Here is a 22,398-nt window from a genome sequence, read left to right as displayed (position 1 = left end):
CCAGAACAAGAGCAGAGCTGGACCACTGCCCGGGAGGAGGGGCGGGGCGGGGCGGGGCCGGGCCGCGGGGCAGCCAATGCACGTCAAGGGGCGGGCCGTAGCGGCGGGCACTGCGTCCGAACGCCACCGTTAGGAGGAGACAGCCAATGGGAAAGCCGGGGCGGGGCGGCGCGGCCAATGGCGCGGGCCGGTTTGATTCAAAGGGGCTATAAAGAGGCCTGCCCGTCCTCGCTCTTCAGAGCTCTGTAGGGCCTGAGCGCTGCCATGGCTTTGTTGCCGGAGGGACTGGACGAGCTGCCCGCCGCCTGCCTGTCGCCGTGCGGGCCGCCCAACCTGGCTGAGCTGTACAGCGAGACGCAGCGCCTGGCGCTCGAGGAGCTGGTGGCGGGCGGCCCCGACGCCTTCGCCGCCTTCCTGCGCCAGGAGCGCCTGGGTCGCTTCCTGAACCCCGACGAGGTGCGCTCCATTCTGCGCACGGCCGAGCGGCCCCGCGACGAGGGCGCGGCGGCGGAGGCCGAGGACTCCTTCGGCTCGTCACACGACTGCTCGTCCGGCACCTACTTCCCGGAGCAGTCGGACCTGGAGCCGCCGCTGCTGGAGCTCGGCTGGCCGGCCTTCTACCGGGGCGCCTACCGCGGCGCCACGCGCGTCGAGGCGCACTTCCAGCCCCGCGGCGCGGGCGCCGGCGGCCCCTACGGCTGCAAGGACGCGCTGCGCCAGCAGCTCCGCTCGGCGCGGGAGGTGAGTGGGCCGGACCGGAGACCCTCTTCAAGCATGGAAAACGGAGGCCTTGGGAGCGCCGGGCCCCACCCTGTGTATCACCCCTCGAATTCCTGATCTCCTGGCTCCTCCTCGTGGTTGGGGATAGTGGGAGGAGTCTCAGTCGCCCAGAACCGAATTGTGCCTGAGTTCCAGCTCCTAACATTCACATCTCCTGGGAAAGGGGACCAAACAGGCCTCCATTTTCAAATTTTAGTTAAACCAAACCAGATGGCCAACTTTCCTGCACTCGATCCCACTTTCAGGGGCTTCTTAGGAGTTGCTTTACCTAGGGAAAAGTTCCTGAAAGATGGTCCCCAGGGGCAACTGGGGGCCGTTAGGAATCTACTATTGCTAGTCACCTCCACCTGTCTGATGTTGCAGAAAGCAAATACAGACAAGAGCGGCAGTACCTACAGAGCGTGGAGCAAGTTGCTCCCTCTGTGAATGGGTGGGGCAGGGGGTTGCTCTTTCACAGGCTGGATGATGCCCCAGTTAGCAGTGGCTTCCTAAAATGCAGACCCCCAGCATTAGGCCGACTCACAGCGGTTTTGGTGCGGTGGTCGGACTCTTAGTGTGACATGGTATTGGGGTGCAGTGGGAGGGAGGTCTTGTCTCACCAGCCAGGATGGAACTGCAGCAGGGTGCTTGGTACCTGGCAGTCAGGGAGGAAGAATGCAGCACACAAGGTGGGTAGTCTCGGCCAGGAACACGGCAGTAAAGCACTAGGTCTTAGTAAGACCAGCTAGGGGTGGCACTTGAGTGTGCCTGTGAGTTACATTATCTGTGCATGAAGTCTGGTTGAGAGAGCCAAGTCCAGGAGCAAGCCCCAAGTCTCCCAAGGTTCCTGATGCTGGCTGCTTTTTTTTTTGCCTGATGATGGGGTTGTGGCGGGTAGGGGGTACAATAGGCTAGTGCCTTGCCTTTGGGGGAGGAGATGTGAGCTCCAGCTAGGCCAGTGTCAGCTCTGTAGTGCTTCAGGTGTGCTGAGGGTCCTTTGGGTGCTGCAGACACTGTGGGCTCAGTGAGATTAAAAAGATAGAAAAAGGCTCCCATTGTGCGGTTGGTGTGCATTCCCAAAGCTTACCTCCAGGATGAGAACCTGGGCACTTGGGACCTGAGAAAAGGAACGAACAGGTCTCCATAAAGGAGAGAGATTGCCCTAGCCTGTTGCCCAGCTTTAATTTTTAGTGGTAGTGAAGGGGCACTGGAGCTAATGCCAGAGGGAAAACTGTCTGTAAACTCTTAGGCTGGCTTCAGAAGGGGCTGGCGCTCAGGCTCTGCTGTGCCCTGGGGCATTCTGTAATGCTGACATTCCTGGGTGGAACCTCCTGTTCCATTCTGTGCCCGAATCCAGCCACACACTAAAATCTTTAAGATTCTGTATTTGGAACCTGGGTGATTTTTAACTGATAACTGGCACATTACCTTTAAATTGGGTAAGTATTTCCAGTGTCTCTCCCATGTGCCCACGACTTGCTTTTTTCAGTGTCTGCTGTGTATCGGACACTGTCAGGGGCTGGGGCTACTGGTGGAGGGCATGATCCTTGCCTGCACTTGAGAGTTGACAGTCTGCTGGTGGGAAGCAGTGAGGCTGCTGCACGTAGTCGGGGAGGGGCTGAAGAAAGCCTCTCAGGAGTGGGGTGACCTTGGAGCTGCATCCCCGAGGATGGGTGTTGGGGCTTGCCAGGCCAGAGGGCAGGGACTGGCCCAGAAGTGTGAAAGGACCTGTCATGTTTGGGAGGCAGCCAAGTTCCTTACAGCTGGAGCAGAAAGTATGTGAGGGTTAGTGGTCGGAGAGGAGGCTGGAGGGGGGCATGGGCCAGCCCGTCAGGCTTTGCACACTACTTGAAGGAGCATTGGGGAGCCCTTGAAGGTTTAGAGGGAGGAGAGGAGCATAATCAGTTTGGTGTTCCTGCAGTCAGTGGGTGCGATAGAGAGGGGTGAGACTGGTATCCAGGATGGTTGTAAGGAAGGGACCAGCGGGATCTATGTGTTAGACCAGTTGTTCTCAACCTTCCTAATGCCGCGACCCTTAATACAGTTCCTCATGTGGTGACCCCCAACCATAAAATTATTTTCGTTGCTACTTCATAACTGTAATTTTGCTACTGTTATGAATCATAATGTAAATATCTGATATGCAGGATGTATTTTCATTGTTACAAATTGAACATAATTAAAGCATAGTGATTAATCACAAAAACAATATGTAATTATATATGTGTTTTCCAATGGTCTTAGGCGACCCCTGTGAAAGGGTCATTCGACCCCCAAAGGGATCGCCACCCACAGGTTGGCGACCCACAGGTTGAGAACCGCTGTGTTAGAAGAAGGTCTGTGCTAATAATAAGGCAGTGCGGCAGCAGGGAGGTGAATTTTAGGTAGCATTTTTAGGACTTGGTAGTGAGGGAGGGGGCAGGAGAGTAGGCAAAGCCAAGGAGAAGAAGGTATAGAAAGAGTTGAGGAGAGAGATTTTTTAGCTTGATGCTACCAAATTAGAATACAGGAGAATAAGGCTGGGGGTATGGATGGGGAGATGAGTTGGATTTGAGACCAGGCACAGAGAGGTGAAGTCACTTGCTCAAGATCATGCAGTTAGTGGGGGACAGAGCTGGGCTCAAGCCCATGACTGCGTGGCTCCTGACCCCATGCTCTCAGTTACTGCTCCACATGTCCTCCGTGCTGTGAGGAAGGATTGCCACATGGGTAGTTTTCAGCAGGCTGAAGATTTTTCCGTTTCTTAAGATTTGAACTTCTAATTTCCACATGACATATCTTACGAACAGAAAATGACAACGACAGTGCTAAATCTGCCCTTTCTGGAAGAAGACTGGGCATAAGCACAAAGCAAGGTTATTTGGTAAATGGCAGTGTCTAGTTCTGGTTGTAGCCTGAATGGACAGTTCAGTTCTGGGATAGGTTTCCTCCCCATCCAGGACTCATGCTGCTTTTTGAGCTGTTCTGACATGGAAGAGGTGCTCAGAAGATAACGTGGAGACCCATCATATGCACCTTTGATCATTCAGCTACATGCATTTGTCGGGGGGCGGGGGCGGGGGGTCGAGGGGAAGGATACCAAGGGCGGCAATGCAATAGTTCTGGTGATTCTGCCTGCTTTTCCACGCAACAAGTACTTGTCCCACAGTAGGTGTGACTGGGGCTTCTGCCAATCTCTCCATTGGCTCAGTTTCTGTGTACCTTTCAAAGTGTGGGTATTCTGCCATAGTAAGTGAGGTACGATGCTTAAAAAACATGATTTATCTACGACATGGCTTCTGCATACAAGCTGACTACCTCATGCCCAGTTGAGCTTCACCAAAGCTGGACTGCTTTGGACTTTTAAAAAAATATATTTTTATTGATTTCAGAGAGGAAGGGACATATAAACATCAATGATGAGAGAGAGTCATTGATCGGTTGCTTCCTGCACATCCCACATGGGGGATCGAACCTGAAACCCAGGCATATGCCCTGACTGGGAATTGAACTGTGACCTCCTGGTCCATAGGTCTACATTCAACCACTGAGCCATGCTGGCTGGGCTGCTTTGGACTTTTTGAGAGCACAGATGTTTGCTTCCTAAGGAATTTTCAGGGTAATTTTGAACTATATAGAATTTTCCCCTTACACACCTACTCCAAAATCTATTCCTATATATTGTATTTTTTAAATGTTTGTTTTTTGGTTGGTTTATTTATTTACTTCAGAGGGAGAGGGACAGAGAGATAAACACCTCTTGATGGTTTTCCTTCCCTTTCTAAAAACCCAGCCCCCTTGTATACCTCAGGCTGGAACAGTACAGAGGAAATGCAGCTGTGTATGATCAGTCCCTCTACAGGCCAGTGAAAACCTGGCGCCCCCCCCCCCCCCCCTTTCTGGAGAGGAACTGTGCCACTCTCTGCAGGTGGAGGCTCTACCAACACTCCAATCTGAATTGTTAATTTTATAACAACAGCCTATGAAATCTAGAGAGAAAACACACAGGCAAAATTAGGTTTTGCTATGGAAATTTATGTTTTCTTTTTATTAAACCTGGAGATGATATGATAGTTTAAAGCTTTTTAAAAGAAATTCCAAGCAGAGAATTTCTGTTGTTTTAAAAAGCTGTAAGAAACCCAGCCAGGTGTAGCTCAGCGGTTGAGCGTCAACCCAGGAACCAAGAGGTCTCTGGTTCGATTCCTGGTCAGGGCATATGCCCAGGTTGTGGGCTTGATCCCCAGTGGGGGGCATGCAGGAGGCAGCCAATCAATGATTCTCTCTCATCATTGATGTTTCTATCTCTCCCTCTCCCTTCCTCTCTGACATTAATAAAAATATATTTTAAAAAAAGCTGTAAGAAATTGAGAGAATATATGTCTTTTCCCTATTTATTTATTTATTGTTAATCCTCACCGGAGGATATTTTTACATTGATCTTTTTAGAGAGAGTGGAAGAGAGAGGGAAAGACAAACACTGATGTGAGAGAAACACATCTATTGATTGCTCTCCTGCACGCACCCCGATCAGGGTAAAAAGGCCAGGCAGAAGCCTGCAACCTAGGTACATGCCCTTGACTGGAATCCGACCCCGGATTCTTTGGTCTGCAGGCCAACGCTCTACCCACTGAGCCAAACCGGCTAAGGCTATCTTTTGCTTTTTTAGCAAGAGTATCTTCAGAAGAAGTGGCTGGTGCCCTAGGGGGTCGAAGAAACTTGACTTTGGGTGTCATGTGGTCAATATGAGGAATTCATCAGTCAGGCTGTGTTGACCACTGGATAGGTTGACGCATCTTTGAATGTGTATAGAACTTTGGTAGAATTCCAAGCATGTTGCACACGTGTCCTTGCTTTATGACTATGGGTGGGAAGGGAGGGAAACTGAGGTGCAGTAGGAAGGGGTGATTGACACAAACATCCTGCTTCACGCAGAGGAAGAACTGGAATGAGAACTGGAATGACTGAGTGGCCCCTTGAGGCTGCTCATGTGCTGGGTCAGCTCTCAGCCCAGCCCATTGAGGGCGCATGAATCAGACTAGAGCTGGAAGGGGCCATGTTTGAGGAGGCAGCTCGGGTAGAATGACTTGGCCAAGAAATAGTGGCAGAATTGGGACTGAACATTAGCGGCTATAGGAGGGCTTTATGCCAGGAACTGTCAAATGTTGACATGAATTCCCTCATTGACTGAACCCTCAAACACTATAACATATAGACAGTATTATTTGCACCTTAAGTAACTTGCTAGAGGGTACATGGTGCTTGAAAGTGGAAGATCCAGGATCCATGTCCAGGTTTAATTCTATAGCCTGTTCACATAATATCTTTGTTTCCCAAGATATCCTGATTTAGTCCATTTGGAATTAGCAGTACCACCTTCAGAGAAAAGGTGCCCACCGTCTAGGGAGTTCCAAGTTTCCTTAGTGTTTGCTCTGATTTATTGCATGTTATTTGTAATCATCCTCTGTGGTGGGCTTGATCCCAGGTACTTGACTGATCCTTTCAGGATTTAGTCCAGGCTCTCAGTCATTTTCAGGCTGAACATTACTGGACTTCTTGGGAGTAATACAGTGGGGCCTTGACTTACGAGTTTAATTCGTTCCTTGACGGAGCTCATAACTCAAATTACTCGTATGTCAAATCACTGTGACGTTTGCTGCACCAACTAGTGGTGGGGTGTGGGAAGAGCTCAGGAGATTTATCTCAGTGCAGTGGCAGATGCAATGGCGTGAGCACACTCTGCCTATACAAGCTTCCTCGGCACACCAGGAAGTGGCAGCGCCCACCTGAGCAAACCTCCTAGAGCCCCTACATAGTACCCTGATCTTTCCTATTATTGGTTGCCCTAAGGATGGTGTAAACTTCTGATTGGTCTGGAATGTTATATGTTGATGCACTTACACAATAAACTTAGATCTGCGTCACTGAACCTGGTCTCCGGAGTCGGGCATGCTTCGTTCGAACTCCGTCGGCCTCACCCCTGCGGGACCCCCTGCTTCAGTGGGGTATCTGAAGCTGGCTCGTAACCCGAATTTTTTTGAGCTTGCAACTCAAAGCAAAAAATCGGCCGAGAGACGGCTCGTATCGTTAGCCGGGACACTTGTAAGTCAAGGCCCCACTGTATTTAGTTTAACACTTTACCACACAGCTCTGGAGTCACACAGGCCTGGGTGGAAATTCCAGCTCCTGCATTTGCTTAAGTGTGTCACTTTGAACGAGTTACCTAACCTCTCCAAGCTTTATTTTTCTCATTTGTATATTGGGGATAACAATTAATGGGGTTTTGAAATCTCTAGATATCTCGTAGAGCTTTTGTGCAAGAAGACATGTAGAAAAGATTCCGGTTCTATGTGAAAAGTAGCATAAACAGGGTTTTGCCCTTCCTAAAGACCAAGAATACCTGAGACTGTGACTCTAACTGTGTGGACCACCAAGTCCCTTGGTATAGATCAGCAAGGGATAGTTGGTAGGGTGAGGTAAGGCTTGTGGTTTTGTCACCTGATGATGTGGGATTGACACAGGTGTGGCTGCTCCAGATGTGGCTGAGGAAGTGTAGGAATAGTATGGGGTACCAGGCATGATGAATTTGCAGTGAGTTTCAGGTGGATGTTGACACTGGAATAGACTCTCAAAAGTCAACACTTAGAGAGTTTCTAGCCCTAAGAAAGTGGGCAGGCTCTATGCAGCAGAGGCTGGGGCAGGGCAGGGCCCACAGTGACCGTGCAGGCACTTGATGGCCATGGGATGCCCACCTTCCTGATGTCTGTCCTTTGTCCATCCCTGAATTATTTCTCGGGGGGAGGAGGGGGAGCAGTGACTGGCTTCTATGCCTCTGTCAAGTCCAGATGTACTTTTGGAGCCCTGCAGCATGAACACCAACACCTAGGAGATGTGTCTGGCCTTGGAAAGCAGGCACTTGGCTGGCTGGTGAATGAGTCCAGGTCATTGCTCAGCTCACTGAAGAGACTGTTCCCTCAGAGATTTGAGAAGCCCCAGGTCTAGTTCTACTCTGCAGAGCTTGATTGCATGGGGACTGGTGGGGCTGAGGAGGGAGAGTATAGGGGAGCAGGGCTTCGGTCTTGAAGGAAGGAGGGATTTCCTACTGATTGCTTAAATGTAGAGGGCTGTTCCTTCTACAGAAGTTTTGAGTTCTGCTCTAGCCCAGCTGGCATGGCTCAGTGGATTGAGCATTGTCCCATGCACCATAGAGGTCATTGGTTCTATTCTTTGTTGGGGCATATGCCCAGGTTGTGGGCTTGATCCACAGTAGAGGGTGTGCAGGAGGCAGCTGATCTATGTTTCTCTATCATCAATGTTTCCTATCTTTTCTCCTCCCTTCCTCTTTCTATAAAAAATCAATAAAAACATACTTTAAAAAGGAGTCCTGCTCTAGTAAGGGTACACGGGAGTCAGAAAGACATGCCTCCATCTATCCTCTAAATACCCTGTGGGTGCTGCGGACCAGCATTCAAACCAGTTATTTTCAGTACACACAGGAAGGGTTGAGGCTTTAAAAGCAAACGGTGAAACATAACAAAGCTGTTGTTTGTACAGTTGTCTTATGGAGTTGTGGATCTAAATTCTGTTTGGCAGGTGATTTATACTAATGGCCCTGCTCCTGAGTCCCTGCCTCCAGCAGTTCTCAACCTTCTCTAACCTCGCCAGCTGGGCTGGCTTCCTTGGTGCATGTCCATTGGCCCCATCACACTGTCTTAACCCTGGCTCATCTCCTGTGTCCCTCAGTAGTAGGATTTCTTGAGGACATTGATTGACAACCCTAGGTCCTCAAAGCCCAGCACCATGCCAGGCTTATGGTTGGCTCACTGGATGTTTGAAGGAATAGTGGGATATAAGAGAAGCAAGCAGGTATCTGTCTTCTAGCTTTCTCTTGTGAGCTTTACACTCATTCTTAACACCTGTGCATATAGAACCCCCCTATGAAGGTTTTACTGCCAGTTTTGAAGCTTTTCTCCCAAGCTTCTTTCTTTTTCTGTTTGTGTAAACCTGAATCTTCCTCTGCCTCTTCCCACCCTTCCTTCCCTCTTCTTTCCTCCTGCAGTCCATGCAGTCCATTGCTTGGCTCTCCCATGGCCCCTTTCCTCTTTAATCCTCATTGCTTCCATCATCAAAACCTCTATCACATTTAAAAAATAAAGTGTTCCTGAGCCTAAAGGTATCTAAGTGCCTGCTGTGTTGTGGGCACTTGGGTACATGGACCTGTGTTGGAGGAGGTGGGGCCAGATCTCCAGCCTACCCCTTCCTTTCTCCCAGCATCAGCCTCTTCCGTCACATAGGGTCTTCACTTTGGTTCTGAACTCTATTTCTTCCATTGACAATTTTGTCCTGTTTCTTTGTCTCCGCATTTTGTTATGCTTCCTTGGTGCACCCCCTAGTGGTCTTTGTTCACAGTCTTATAGATAAATCTTGATTGTTGTAGCTAATTCCAGGGAGGGTTTGACCTCCAGGCCAAGTGGCTATGAGAATCAGCTGTGTCAGCAGTGAGAGAACTTCTGTCCTCTAGGGAGGTGCTAATCTAGCCTTTGCCTGAGGCTATCCGGCAAATGGTTCTGCGCTGGGCTTGGGCGGGGCGGGTCGCACAGGATCAACAGGGTGGGCCGGAGAGAGCAGTTATGGCGGCTCTCAGTCCTGTCCCAAGGGGCTCTGCCTCTCTGAGTCCCAGCAATGGCTGCAAAGCTCGGAGAGAAAGCTGCACTCACTCTGACCGAAGCCAGACAGTCCCGCTTCTCCCGTTTGAGTCTGGGTCCCTAGAGACTCGCCTGGATCTGGAGCTCAGAGTCTTCGACTCCCGCCCGATTGAAAACAACAACCGCGCCCTCCACCGCCAGCCTGCTCCTCGCACTCCGCACCTCAGAATTTGACTTCAGCACTGGGCCTCCTCTGAGTGTCTGTATGCGTTTCTCTTTCCTCCTAGTTGTAGGACTTCCACTCAGCCAGCGTTCCTGTGGTTCTGGGTGATGTCCCTTCCGTTTTTTGGTTTCACTTTTGAAGTAGTTGTTCAAAGCAGCAAACTCTGGCGTTAACCTATGCCGCCATCTTGGTTCTCCAGGGTCTTCACTTTGAACTCATTACTCTTCTTAACCCCTTTTCCCTCAACTGCCTGTGTGATACTGATTCTTTGGTTGGCATTCAAGGCCTTCTGTGACCTTGCTCATTGACCTATCTCTCAGTCACGTCCTGTTGCTCCCTTTTGTGCATACTCCACGTGCCAGCCAAACTGGTACATACCCATTATTTCCTACTTCTTCCTCTGTCATCACATGGCTTCCTGCCAGAGTGTCCTCCCCTTCACTTTTCCCCTGTCCGAATCTTGTCCTTATTTGTGGTTCACCTCAAGTGCCCTCTCCTCCAGGAATCTTCCTCTGCTCTTATTTGGTAAACAGTGAGTGCTGTGGTGCGTCCACCGCTGCAGGGCAGATGCTGTACTGTCCCTGCTCTCCATAGTGTCCCCTCATCTCATTGTCTCTAACAGTACATAACCTTTTTCTTCCCTGCATCCCATGTCCTCTCTTTGCAGATAAGTTGTGTCTAGGTCAAATTCTTTACAGCCACCTTTCTGCCTAGCACAAGGATTCAGCTTGCAGTAGACTCTGAAGGGGTGCTGGCTGCATAATTGAACAAAGTTTCAAGGCTTTGTCTCATTTAATCCTCACAACAGCCCTTTGACGTAGATGCTAATATTATCCATATCTTCCAGAGGAGGAAAACGAGGCTCAAAGACTGAGCAGTTTGCCCAGGGCCACACAACTAGTAAACCACAGAGCTGGGATTTGTGTGCCCAGGATTTTTCTGCCTTTAACCATTGCTATGTGACCTCAATGAATGGGGTAGATACAACTCCAGATAGGATGTCTAAAACCCATCAGAGGATATAGACTTCTGAAGATGTCACCAATTCAGAAAGAACTCTTTATTTTTTTAAATTACTGTGCCCAGTGGGTTTCACTGTACCCTTAACCAGGAATAGCTCACAGGTGGGGTTTCATCCAGATTGGGGAAGATTCGGGGGCTGCGTGGAGGTGTGCAAAGGGTGGGAAATGGGTACATCTGTAATAGTGTCATCAATAAAAATAAGTTAAAAACAAAAATTGGGGAGGGGGGAATGGGGAGAAGCAGCCAGAGAGATAAATTGATCTTTCCAGATTCTCTCGTAGCAGTGACTTCCCAGGAGCTGGCATTTCAAGGTCCCTCCTCCTGGTAGATGAGACTCTGGGTGTTGGAGAAAGACAGCAAAATTGCCTTTCTGTCTCTGCACTTCTTTAACCTCTTCCCCTACCCCCCAAATACTTAAGGGGTAAATACTGTTAGGTACTGTCCTGAGTCCTCTCGGGCCAGAGATTGAATCAGGCCTGTCCAAATGAGACCTGTAAATACTTTAAAGTTCAAAACAAAGAGTTAGCATGATTCAAAAAGACATTTTTACTGTTGAGGTTGGGAGGAGAGAGAAGCCCTCACAGCCGCAGACTGTAAAAGGCTCCAAGCCTTGGCTTCGGGGGACAGTTTTCTTAGCTTACACCCCCACTTATGACTCTATTTGCAGGGACTTGTTTCTAAGCCTGGATGTTTTACATCCCCATGGCCCTGCCAGGAATTAGCTGAGGGCCACAGTTTAAACCTGAAAAGGGTATGATTAGAGGCTTTGTGTCTGGAGCAGTCTGTCTTTAGCAAGGAAAGCTGGGAGCTGGCGGATGCCTCCCTGTGTTGAACTGTCTGAATAGCTCAAACTCTGGACTAGTAAAGTGATTCAATGAACAGACACTTAAAGAGACCTTTTGTGCCTTGCATTTCATGTAACATAATAATTTAGTTCTCACTACAAACCTATTTTGCAGCTAAGGATACAGACAGTGGAAACAGCTGTAATTTTCCCAAAGATACCTGACTGAGGCATCTCTTAACTGTAGCCTAATGGGGAGAAAAAGGGACTGGTTAAGCTTCAGGACAGAATCCTTAGGCTATATTTCCATATTCCTGTTCTTGTGATGTACACTGTGGACAGATAGATAATCAAGAACCAGAGACCACCTATTAAAGAGGGGAGACTAGTGCTGTGGGAGCCATTTGGTTGGATCCTGACTAGTGGAGGGAGTAGAACATTATGAAGATTTGGTATCAGTGTTAGAGGCACAAGTGGGAGGATCTGCTTGCCTGGTATGATCATTTCCAAGCTCTGAGTTGGTGGTGGATGGGGTGGGCCTGTCTCAGTTGTAACAAAAACTCAGAGCTTATGATCCCAAATCAGATAATACTCAAAATCACAGACTTAGAGAATGCTACACCCAGAAGGGGCTCAGAGAATCTAAGGTTTTGTTTACTTTTACAGACAGGAAACTGAAGCCAGTGTGGAAGCAACAGGCTTAAAGAGAATGGTGTGTTAGCCACAGAATCTAGACAGGTTGCTAGTCTGAGCTGAGCCTATAGGACGGGAAGGGGGTTTAGTAAAAGAAGAGAAGTTGAATGGAACAGGATCATAGGAGGTCAGGGCAGTGGATTAACGTATGTTTCTGAGAAATTAGCCAGTGTGGAGGGGAGTGGCTAGGAAGCAGTTGGGAGGGTTAGCTAGGCCAAGTCCAGATTTGTAGGATACAGTGACAACAGTGTCTCTGGAGCTGGAGGGGAGTCCACAGTGAGGGGAAAATCAATACTGCAGAAGGAGAAGAAAGGATGTCATAGCATGGGGATCCTTTCCCAGCTATGAGATAGGGTCCAGAGCCCGGACAAGGAGCTGCAGATGGTGGTGGTACGAGCTGACAGCTTGCCCTTCCTTACCCTGACCCTGCAGGTGATTGCCGTGGTGATGGATGTATTCACAGACATCGACATCTTCAGAGATCTGCAGGAAATATGTCGGAAACAGGGAGTTGCTGTATACATCCTTCTGGACCAAGCTCTACTCTCTCAGTTTTTGGATATGTGTATGGACCTGAAAGTTCATCCTGAACAAGAAAAGGTTTGTGTTACACTGTGTCTGATTTAACCACAATCAAAAATAGGACCTATCTACATAGCGGTCAGCAGTGGTATCCCCATTATAAGAGAGGGAACTGAGGCCATGAGCAAGGTGATTGATTTGCCTGAAGTCTCACAGAAAAGAAACGACAGTCAGGATTCAAGTCATTGTCCCTCTCTCCCATCATGCTGCCTCCTAACTAGGAGCCTGACTGTTCACGTCAAGAGGCTGCCTTGGATGCTGCTGCTTTTGACTGTAGTGCTGGTAGGTTCTCATTTTAATCATAATGACCACATTTATGGTGTCCTGGGCACTGGCCTGGGCTCTTGACAAATGTTAGTCAATTTAATCCTCACAGAAGCCTTATCAAGTAAGTGGCAGGAAAGGGTGACACAGAGAATCCAGTGTCTACAACTGGAAAGTTAGTGGGACTGGGGTTTGACTCCCCATCTACCATCACTGCCCCATGGTGTCTCTCATGTCTCATTATAAAATTAGGCTTTTTATGGCCTTTGCTCTGAGCATGACTGTATTTAAGTCTAAGGTTAGCCCTGGCTGGTTTGGGTCAGTGGATAGAGAGTCGGCCTGCAGACTGAAGGGTCCCAGGTTTGATTCCTCTCAAGGGCACATGCCTGGGTTGCAGGCTCGATCCTGAATAAGGGGCGTGCAGGATGTAGCCCATCCATGATTCTCTCTCATCATTGATATTTCTCTCTCTCTCTCTCCTTCTCCCTTTCTCTCTGAAATCAATAAAAATATATTTTTTAAAAATCTAAGGTTGGCCCTGGCTGGTTTGGCTCAGTGAATAGAGCATCAGCCTGAGGACTGAAGGGTCTCGGGTTCGATTCCGGTCAAGGGCACATGCCTGGGTTGCAGGCTCAATCCCCAATGGGGGGCAGGAGGCAGCCAATCGATGATTCTCTCTCATCATTGATGTTTCTATCTCTCTCCCTCTCCCTTCCTCTCTGAAATCAATAAAAATAAAAATAAATAAAATAAATAAAAAATAAAAATCTAAGGTGGTACAACTTAACTAGCTTGCTCTCTTTAGTGGAAAGAGGCAAGAAAAATAGTCACACCATTCTTCTTTTTTTTTTTAATTAAGAGACTTAACCTGTGAGCTTCAGAGCTTAATTTATCAACTTAGTTCATTGCCTATGAGCACCTACTATGAGCTATTCTAGGTACTGGAAATAAAACAGCAGAATGAACAAAAAATATGGGTAATTGTAAATGGACATACAGTTGCTGCCTTGTTCTTATCAAGCAATTTGGTTTTGCAAAATTTTAGCTATTTAACGTCTCCCACAGAGTTCTTGTTGGTTGTTTTCCCTAATGAGGAAACCGAGGATTGGGTTTAATTAGGTAATTTTCAACTTGTTGCTAATGCTACAAAACAAATCACGGTGGAGGTAGGATTGTAGCGTGGAGACCCAAAGAAATGAACCAGCCATGTGACCCAACAATCAAATGAAAAATGAGATCAGGTCAACCCAAGGAATATGCAAATCAGGCATGGAAAAGCACATTGTCCTGTAGCCAAATGTTCATCTATGACTGCTCACAGAGAACCATGTGAGGACATTGAAGGCATCAGTGTTTAATTTCAAGGCACTCGTTCTGTAATTAAGGTGGTATGTTATCAGCAGGAAAATCACAGATTAGTTCTAGCCACCACTTTGGTCAAGTGATTGTCTGTGATTCATCTACTTGGCAGAAATCTAGGAGTACTGTCTGCCTACTCAGTTGCCCAGTGCTGGTTGGTGTCTTTATGGTTGTCTTTTATGTCTGCAGGAGGAGTTGAAAGGAGGTCTGTACCTCTGGCCTCACCAATTTTCATCATGTCTTAACTCCTTCCTAGGGGAGCACCATCTTTGCTGGCTGCTTCTCACACCCGGTGTGTCTATGCTGTTGAACATGTGCCCTCACCAAGTCAGGGCTGACTTCCTCCCCCAGGTCCTGGCTCTGCAACTGGTTCAGTTGTTGGGTGTCCTGTCTGTAGGAACTTGGTCACACATTTGTGTATAGGCCTCAAAAGTGCTTTGGCCACAATCACAGAGGCCTGTAAAACTTTCTGATATAAGGGCCAAAGAGACAAGATGCACAAAATCAGGCCTAAATCTGCCCATAGTGATATTTTTTATGCTTTTTATTATATGTTGATCCTTTGAAGCTCTGCTTAGGAATCATTACCTTCTACAGGAAGCCCTCCCCTGCCAGCTCCATGTGTACCTTTATGGAAGTTACTAGCTTTTAAAAAAAATTAATTTCCATTTTAAAACAATTTATGATTTACAAAGGAGTTACAAAAACAATATAAGAAATTCATGAATATTTGTAGCCCAAGTTCTCTAAATGTTAACATCTTACAAATCTCAGTACAAATTTGAAAAATCAAGAAATAAACTTGATATAATACTATAGGGTATCCCAAAATTCACGCAAGAAGTAATTTTGATAGAAAACACAGGTTTATAATTAAAAATTGTAAATTTTTTATTGATTCATAAAGCATACAGTATAGAGTTATGTATGGAATAGCACATCGGGTAAATGGCCTCCACGGCTTTGCTGGCACGTACGCAAAGCCGTGGTCTTCATTGGTCTTCATTGTCCCCGTTCCTGGGCCATAATTGGTACTTGGTAATGCTTATCAAATTGAATGGATTGAAATCAAAGAGCAACAGATATTGGAATCTGATTCAATAAACCAAGTAAAATTAGGCTTTTATTTTTTGTTGTTGTTGTTAATGCTCTCGCAAAATTCAAATCTTGCGTGAATTTTGGGACACCCTATATCAGTGATAGCGAACCTATGACACGTGTGTCAGAGGTGACACGCGAACTCATTTTTTTGGTTGATTTTTCTTTGTTAAATGGAATTTAAATATATAAAATAAATGTCAAAAATATAAATCTTTGTTTTACTATGGTTGCAAATATCAAAAAATTTCTATATGTAACACGGCACCAGAGTTAAGTTAGGGTTTTTCAAAATGCTGACACGCCGAGGTCAAAAGGTTCGCCATCACTGCCCTATATTATCTGAGCTAAAGATCTCATAAAACTCACTAATCATTCCATGGAAGTCCTTTTTCTTGTCTAGGATTCAATCCAGGACCATAGCTGGCATATAGTTGTCATGTCTCCTTTGCTTCCTCTCATCCTGAACTGTTCCTCCTTCTTTGTCTTTTAGGGTCTTGATAGTTTTGAAGAACACTAGCCAGTTTTCTGTAGAATTTAGGTTTCTGATGCTTCCTCATGGTTAAATTCAGATCATGCATTTTGGTAAGAATACCACTGAAATGATGTTATGTGTTGCCATAGTTTTCTTTGGTTTGCCTTTTGTTTTTATTTTTGAAATGATAGATTCCTAGGAATTGCTGATAATACAGAAGTTTCCATGGATCCTTCACTCAGTTCCCCCCAATGGTTATGTAACTTATAGTACAACTAGGGGCCCGGTGCACGAAATTCGTGCACTGGGTGTGTGTGTGGGGGGGGAGTGTCCCTCAGCCCAGCCTGCCCCCTCTCACATACTGGGAGCCCTCAGGCGTTGACCCCCATCACCCTCCAATTGCAGGATCGGCCCCTTGCCCAGGCCTGATGCCTCGGCCAGAGGCGTTGACCCCCATCACCCTCCGATCGCCTGATCGGCCCCTTGCCCAGGCCTGACGCCTCTGACAGAGGTGTCAGGCTTGGACAGGGGACCCCCATATCCCCCCGATCACTGGCTCTGGCCCCCGCCCAGGCCTGAGGCCTCTGGCCCAGGAATCATGCCTGGGCAGGGGACCCCCATCTCCCTCTGATCGCTTGCTCCACCCCCCGCCCAAGCCTGACGCCTCTGACCCAGGCTTCAGGCCTGGGCAAGGGGACCATCATATCCCCCCAATCCCCGGCTCCGCCCCCCACCCAGGCCTGATGCCTCGGCCAGAGGAGTTGACCCTCATCACCCTCCGATCACCAATCACCGGATCGGCCCCTTGACCAGGCCTGAGGCCTCTGGCTGAGGCGTCCGACCCGGGCAGCGGGGACCCGCAGCTGCAGCGGCCCCGCGATCGTGGGCTCCGCTTTAGGCCCAGGCAAGGCACCCCTAGCTCCTGGGGCTGCCAGCTTCGACCGTGCCCAGCTCCCATCGCTGGCTCCACCCCTACTTCCTGCTATCACTGGCCAGGGCGGCAAAGGCACCTGATTCTCCGATCATGGCTGGGGGGCAGGGCAAAGGCGGCCTGGGGCCGCCTTTGCCCTGTCCCCCAGCTCTTAGCTCCCCCCTGGGTTTCCGATCACTGTCAGTGGCAGGGGGCTTCTTCCTGCTTTCCCTTTCGCCTCCCTGCATTGTGCCTACATATGCAAATTAGCCGCCATCTTGTTGGCAGTTAACTGCCAATCATAGTTGGCAGTTAACTGCCAATCATAGTTGGCAGTTAATTTGCATATAGCCCTGATTAGCCAATGAAAAGGGTATCATCGTACGCCAATTACCATTTTTCTCTTTTATTAGATAGGATAGCAAAAGATGGAAATGGACATGGGTACAGTGTGTGTCTATAGTTCTGTGCCATTTTGTCACGTGTACATATGAGCACCACTACCACCAAGATATAGAGCTATTCTGTACCATTGAGATCTCCCTCCTGCTACACCTTTATAGTCACATCCACTCCCCTCTCTACCCTCCTCCTACCATGTTTAACCCTGGAAATCACTACTTGTTCCCCATCTCTATAATTTTATCATTTAGGGAATGTTACATAAATGGAACCATGTAGTATCTGACCTTTTGATATTGGCTTTTTTCCCTCAGCATAAAGCCCTTGAGATCCATCCAAATTGTTGTGTGTATCCAATAGTTTGTTCCTTTTAATTGCGGAGTAGTATCATGGTATGGTTGTTTAACTGTTCACCCACTGAAAAGCATTAGAACAATTTCCAGTCTTTTATTGTTATGAATAGATACTATGAATATTTGTGTACAAGTTTTTGTGTAGACATAGATTTTCACTTCTCTGGATGATTTAGTCTTGCTATAATTTTTTAATCATTCATTACTTTTCTCCTATCTAGTCCTTGCAGGTCAGGAGTGTACCTTATCACAAGAAGCATGCCTTATATCTCTTTTATCTCAAGGCCTGGTACATAGGGGCTTTCTTTGTAGAGTAAATGAGAGAATCAAACAAAAATCTTAAACATTTAATTTGAATGTGTAAGATTTCTAAAAATATTTAGTTATACTGATCTGCCCCAAAGAATGCAGGTTGTCTTAGTAGTTTATATACCATTGTATATACATTTACGTGTGTCATTTTACAAAGATAATTATTCATATACATGCAGTATATAATCCCAGAGTGATTCCATTGTACTTTTCTGGTAAATACATACTTGTAGGAAATATGACATTGCTGATTAAGCCACATGTGATATGAATGTTTGCTGCCTCAAGTCCTGTATTAGAAAAGGCTCATTGTATGTTCTCTAGACCCATTGTTGTGTGTGGGTGAGGATGGGTTGTTTACTGGTGATTCTATTAGACAAAAGTAGGAGAAATATCAACTTAGCTTCTTTAAACCTTTGTTAAGATGTTACTTATTACTAGTGTGTTTCCTTTGATAATTTAATCCCCATGTTTTATTTAAAAAGTCATTTCCTAGATTCTATTGTTTAGTATCATCAAAAAGTGAGTCTTCTTTTAGAGTACATGTACACATGAACTAAGGGTCTCAAAAATAAAGATAAGAAATGGGCATATGAGAAGCTGGACTAAATGTGAAGCATTAGTTGAGCTCCTGAATGGGGACTGTGAACCATTCATTGGCCAATAAATTTGTCTGTTTGGGAATTGTAAACTAAGCCCTCTTGTCTTAATCATTTGTTCACTAGATTATTCATTTCTTTTTTCCACACTCTCCTGCCAACAGCTGATGACAGTTCGGACTATTACAGGAAATATCTACTATGCAAGATCAGGAACTAAAATTGTTGGGAAGGTTCATGAAAAGTTCACATTGATTGATGGCATTCGAGTGGCTACAGGCTCCTACAGGTAAGTTTCCCACCTGCCATTGCCTATTAATCTAAATTTTTTAGGAGGAGCATGCTATGTAAAGGCAGAAGTTTCCCCACCCTCCCATCCCCCAACGCCAGGCTTTATGGCCAGGCATTCTGAGATGTGTGCATCTGTATGTGAGTAGGTTAATCAATACCTCCTCCTACAGAAGGTAGTTGAGGTTGGGGTCACCTCCCCTGCCCTGTGGTCTACAGAACTGAAGTGCAGAGGTTGAAATTTGTCTGGAGACCCCACGGCGAGCAAATCTTAGATTCAAGCCGCAGCTAGGCCCACAGTGGATGAATTAGGACTAACAGTGGTAGGACCAGTCTCAAGTCTGGTTCCTGGGTACTTTGAACACCTTGTCCCTGCTCACTTGGTGGTAAGGGCAGTCACAGCCATGGGCATCAGAGTAGAGGGCAGAGCTGACGCTGTCAGCTTACACGTAACTCCTTCACCTTGCTTCAAGGCTTGTAATCTTGTGCTTTAGAAAGTACTGATCCATGCTCTGCCTCCACCTTTGAAGTCTCACATTGGCAACGGCATCTTAAGGGAGAGTGCAGAGAAGTTGAATAGAGGGTGGAGGTAATGAGTGGTTAACACTAATCTCCAGAAGTTAAGACATGCCGTTTTTTCTCCTGCGGCTTCGATGTTTGGCCAGCTCTGCATTTGATCGTCTGATGGGTGCATGAGGTGTGTCTGTAGAGTTTAAAAATAAAAAACTCATTTTTGAAGAAACGCATTCTTGAGTGATAATTATGTGTCAGCCCTGGGTAAAGGTGGAAAGATTTGTGGACGATGAACGCGGTAAAATGAAGAAAGCCTTGATGCCTTTCTTCTCAAACAGTTCCTTCAATGCTGCGGAAAAAGTCACACTCTTCCTGAAACTTCCTTTCATAAGAAATTTTTAAATAACTGGAGGAATGTGGGTTTTTCACCCAAAGTAGTTTGATCTGTATTAGCCAAACTTAGCTCAACTGGTTTTTAGCTATTCGAAAATATAAAAACTACCCACTACAGATGCAGTATGCTACCATTGAGGATGAAGATGATGATAGCTTTCATTTGTTACAGACATTTTTATAATCCTGGGATAGATAGGTGATCTCATTGAGGGTTTTCAAAAGACTCTTCTCTCTCAGTGCGGTGATTGCAAGTGCAGAAAGCTAACTCAAGCTATGCAGATGGAATTTTTTGACTCCTGTGACTTAAAAATGTCGAAAGATTTTCAGCTCTTTTTGACCTAGAGGCCATCCATTTATCTGAACACTGTCTTCTGGTTCTTCTTTTCTCCAGTTGGTCTTTAGTCTCAGTCAGCTCTCCATTTGAAGGCATAGATCTAGGCTTTCTCATGAGGCCTTTCATAGCTGTCCCCCAAAGAGAGAGACTTTATTTCTCTCAGCGCTGCTTTTAATCCTTGAAAAATTACTTGGCCTGAGGTGGGTCACATGTCTACCCTGGGTAGCTCCCCATATCCAAGGGGATAGGATAGTCTGGCCATCCTGGTAATATGCTCTTGTAATTGGAGAGGCGCATAAATGAAGACCTTCTTGGCGAGGATAGAGGTGGGTTCGTCACCAGAGGAAGGAGGAGGGATGCTGGACAGTCAGGGGCACATGGCCTACTCCGCTCTGAATGTGCTTTCAACAACAGCGTCACGGTTAGAATAACAGCACTGCACTGGCCATACTTAAGGACTGGGCCTGGTCTGGGGTCCACCATAGTTTCCTTCTGTGAAACCACTAGCCATTTCCTCACTTCGAAAATTAGGGCACTGGCCAAACATTTTAGAAATCCTTTCTAGTTTTTAAAAACTGAGGTTGAGGGTGTGTAGGTTGTAGTGTGTTGGTTAAACAGTTGGTCTTTTAACTTTTATGTTAACCTATATATGTCATATGCCTGTGTTAAGGCTGAATTTATAAACTACATGATAGGTATGCTGTCATCAGAGTTATGAATCTTATGTAGCAGGATATCTGGGCTTTATTACTCAGATTGACCTAAGAAAAGACTAAAGTTGCTTATTCTTACCAGTGTCTGTTTGTTTTTAATCCTCAAGTTTTACATGGACAGATGGCAAATTAAATAGCAGTAATTTGGTCATTCTGTCTGGCCAAGTGGTTGAACACTTTGATCTGGAGTTCCGAATCCTGTATGCGCAATCAAAGCCCATCAGCTCCAAACTCCTGTCCAGCTTCCAGATCAGCGGCAAGTTTGACCATCTAGTTGACCGGAAACCATCGTCCAAGGAGCTCACGTTGGGCAATCTGCTGCGGCAGCGGCTGGCCAGGCTCTCAAGCACCCCCAAGAAGGCCGAGCTGCTGTGTGGGGCACCCACCAAGGCCAGGGCAGAGGCCAGGCGCCACGACTCTGAGTCTTCCACCATCAGTGAGGAAGACTACTTTAACAGCCACAAGGAAGAACCAGAAGGTGGAAAGGTGACTGATGCCGCCACTCAGACAGAGCCAGGAGAGGAGGCGCCAGTGGTGCGCATGAGTGACTCGGGAACACAAACCAGCACCGCCATAACTAGTGCTGGGACCCAAACCACAGTTGCCACCAGGGCAGCGAGCTCGCAAACCATGGTTCGGTTCATGTCGGCCACCACCCAGACTTATGTGGACGAGAATGTTGTCTTTTCTCAGGGAACCCAGTCTAAAGAAGGGTCGCCTGTATCAAAGATGTCTGTCTCCAGATCTTCCAGTTTGAAATCGTACTCCTCGCTGTCTTCCCAAGGCTCTGTGGCAAGCTCCATCGGCTCCCAGACTTCCATCAGAACCACCGACCTCATCCTTCCTGGACATTCCAAGTACTGGGGCACCCCCCACTTTGACTCATTTAGAAACTTGAATAAAGAGCGGCAGTTTCACTTTTCTGCCATCAGGTCCCGGCTCCACCATATGCTGGCCATGTTGTCAAGGAGAACAGTTCTTACTGAGAACTATATTGGCTTTAATTCTGGAAATTTTACCAGAGCACCAGTTAATTTACTGGCTATTCGAGATATTACACTCTCTCCCTCCTATCAGTGACCGCTCAGTGTTCAGAGCCTCCTGGGTTCCTCCAGGCTTGCAATAGACATCATCAGAGCATCCTGCTCTGCAAAATGTCTCCTGTCCCTAATTGTTTTCCTTTGCCTGACTTTTAGTCACCCTGATTTTCTTTGAATTCTATAAACTGCACATTATTTTACATGCTTTAATTTTGTTTTTGTCATATATAAACTGGCTATTGGTTTTATGGTTTAAACACTATGGGTACAGTTTCTTTGCACATTTTTAACATTGATATCTCTTAAAGAGGTAAATTCTGGTAAGAGATAATATATGTTTTGCATTTTCCTAGATTTGTGTGTTTTTCTGTTTAAGAGCTTTGAATCACTAGTTTTTATGGTCAAAATCCTGTTTAGAATAAATAGTTTCTTAATTGTCTCTTCTTTAGGATATCTGTGTTCTTAGTATTAACTAAATATAAACAACTTTTATTTGGTGATTGCTTGAGTACCTTTTTTTCCCTTTTTTTTTCTTTCAGGCATTTTTCTCTTTAACTCTGGGAGTATGTCACAAGTAATGTACCTAAAGCTATTTTTTGTGTGGAGAAAAGTACATGATCCAAATTGTAAAGGAAAATATTCACTTAAAAGATAGAA

The 22,398-nt window shown here is 46.7% G+C and overlaps 1 protein-coding gene across 1 annotated transcript; it reads left to right on the top strand.

Moving 5' to 3' along the window:
• Positions 1–197: 197 nt before the first annotated feature.
• Positions 198–22,241, top strand: FAM83D (family with sequence similarity 83 member D). Its single transcript, XM_059707085.1, has 4 exons — positions 198–741; positions 12,536–12,703; positions 18,622–18,746; positions 20,809–22,241. Exons 1-4 carry the CDS (start codon positions 265–267, stop codon positions 21,779–21,781), a joined length of 1,743 nt encoding a protein of 580 aa, XP_059563068.1. The 5' UTR covers positions 198–264; the 3' UTR covers positions 21,782–22,241.
• The last annotated feature ends 157 nt before the right edge of the window (positions 22,242–22,398 follow it).

The sequence above is a fragment of the Myotis daubentonii genome, chromosome 8 (assembly GCF_963259705.1).
Source record: "Myotis daubentonii chromosome 8, mMyoDau2.1, whole genome shotgun sequence".
Taxonomy (NCBI): domain Eukaryota; kingdom Metazoa; phylum Chordata; class Mammalia; order Chiroptera; family Vespertilionidae; genus Myotis; species Myotis daubentonii.
The sequence above is the reverse complement of the archived record's forward strand: the minus strand, read 5'-3'. Positions and strand labels throughout refer to the sequence as shown.

Coding starts and splice junctions, on each gene's coding strand:
- FAM83D (XM_059707085.1), top strand. CDS start 265: ATGGCTTTGTTGCCGGAGGGACTGGACGAGCTGCCCGCCGCCTGCCTG. Junction 742..12,535: donor AGCTCCGCTCGGCGCGGGAG/GTGAGTGGGCCG, acceptor CTGACCCTGCAG/GTGATTGCCGTGGTGATGGA. Junction 12,704..18,621: donor TTCATCCTGAACAAGAAAAG/GTTTGTGTTACA, acceptor TCCTGCCAACAG/CTGATGACAGTTCGGACTAT.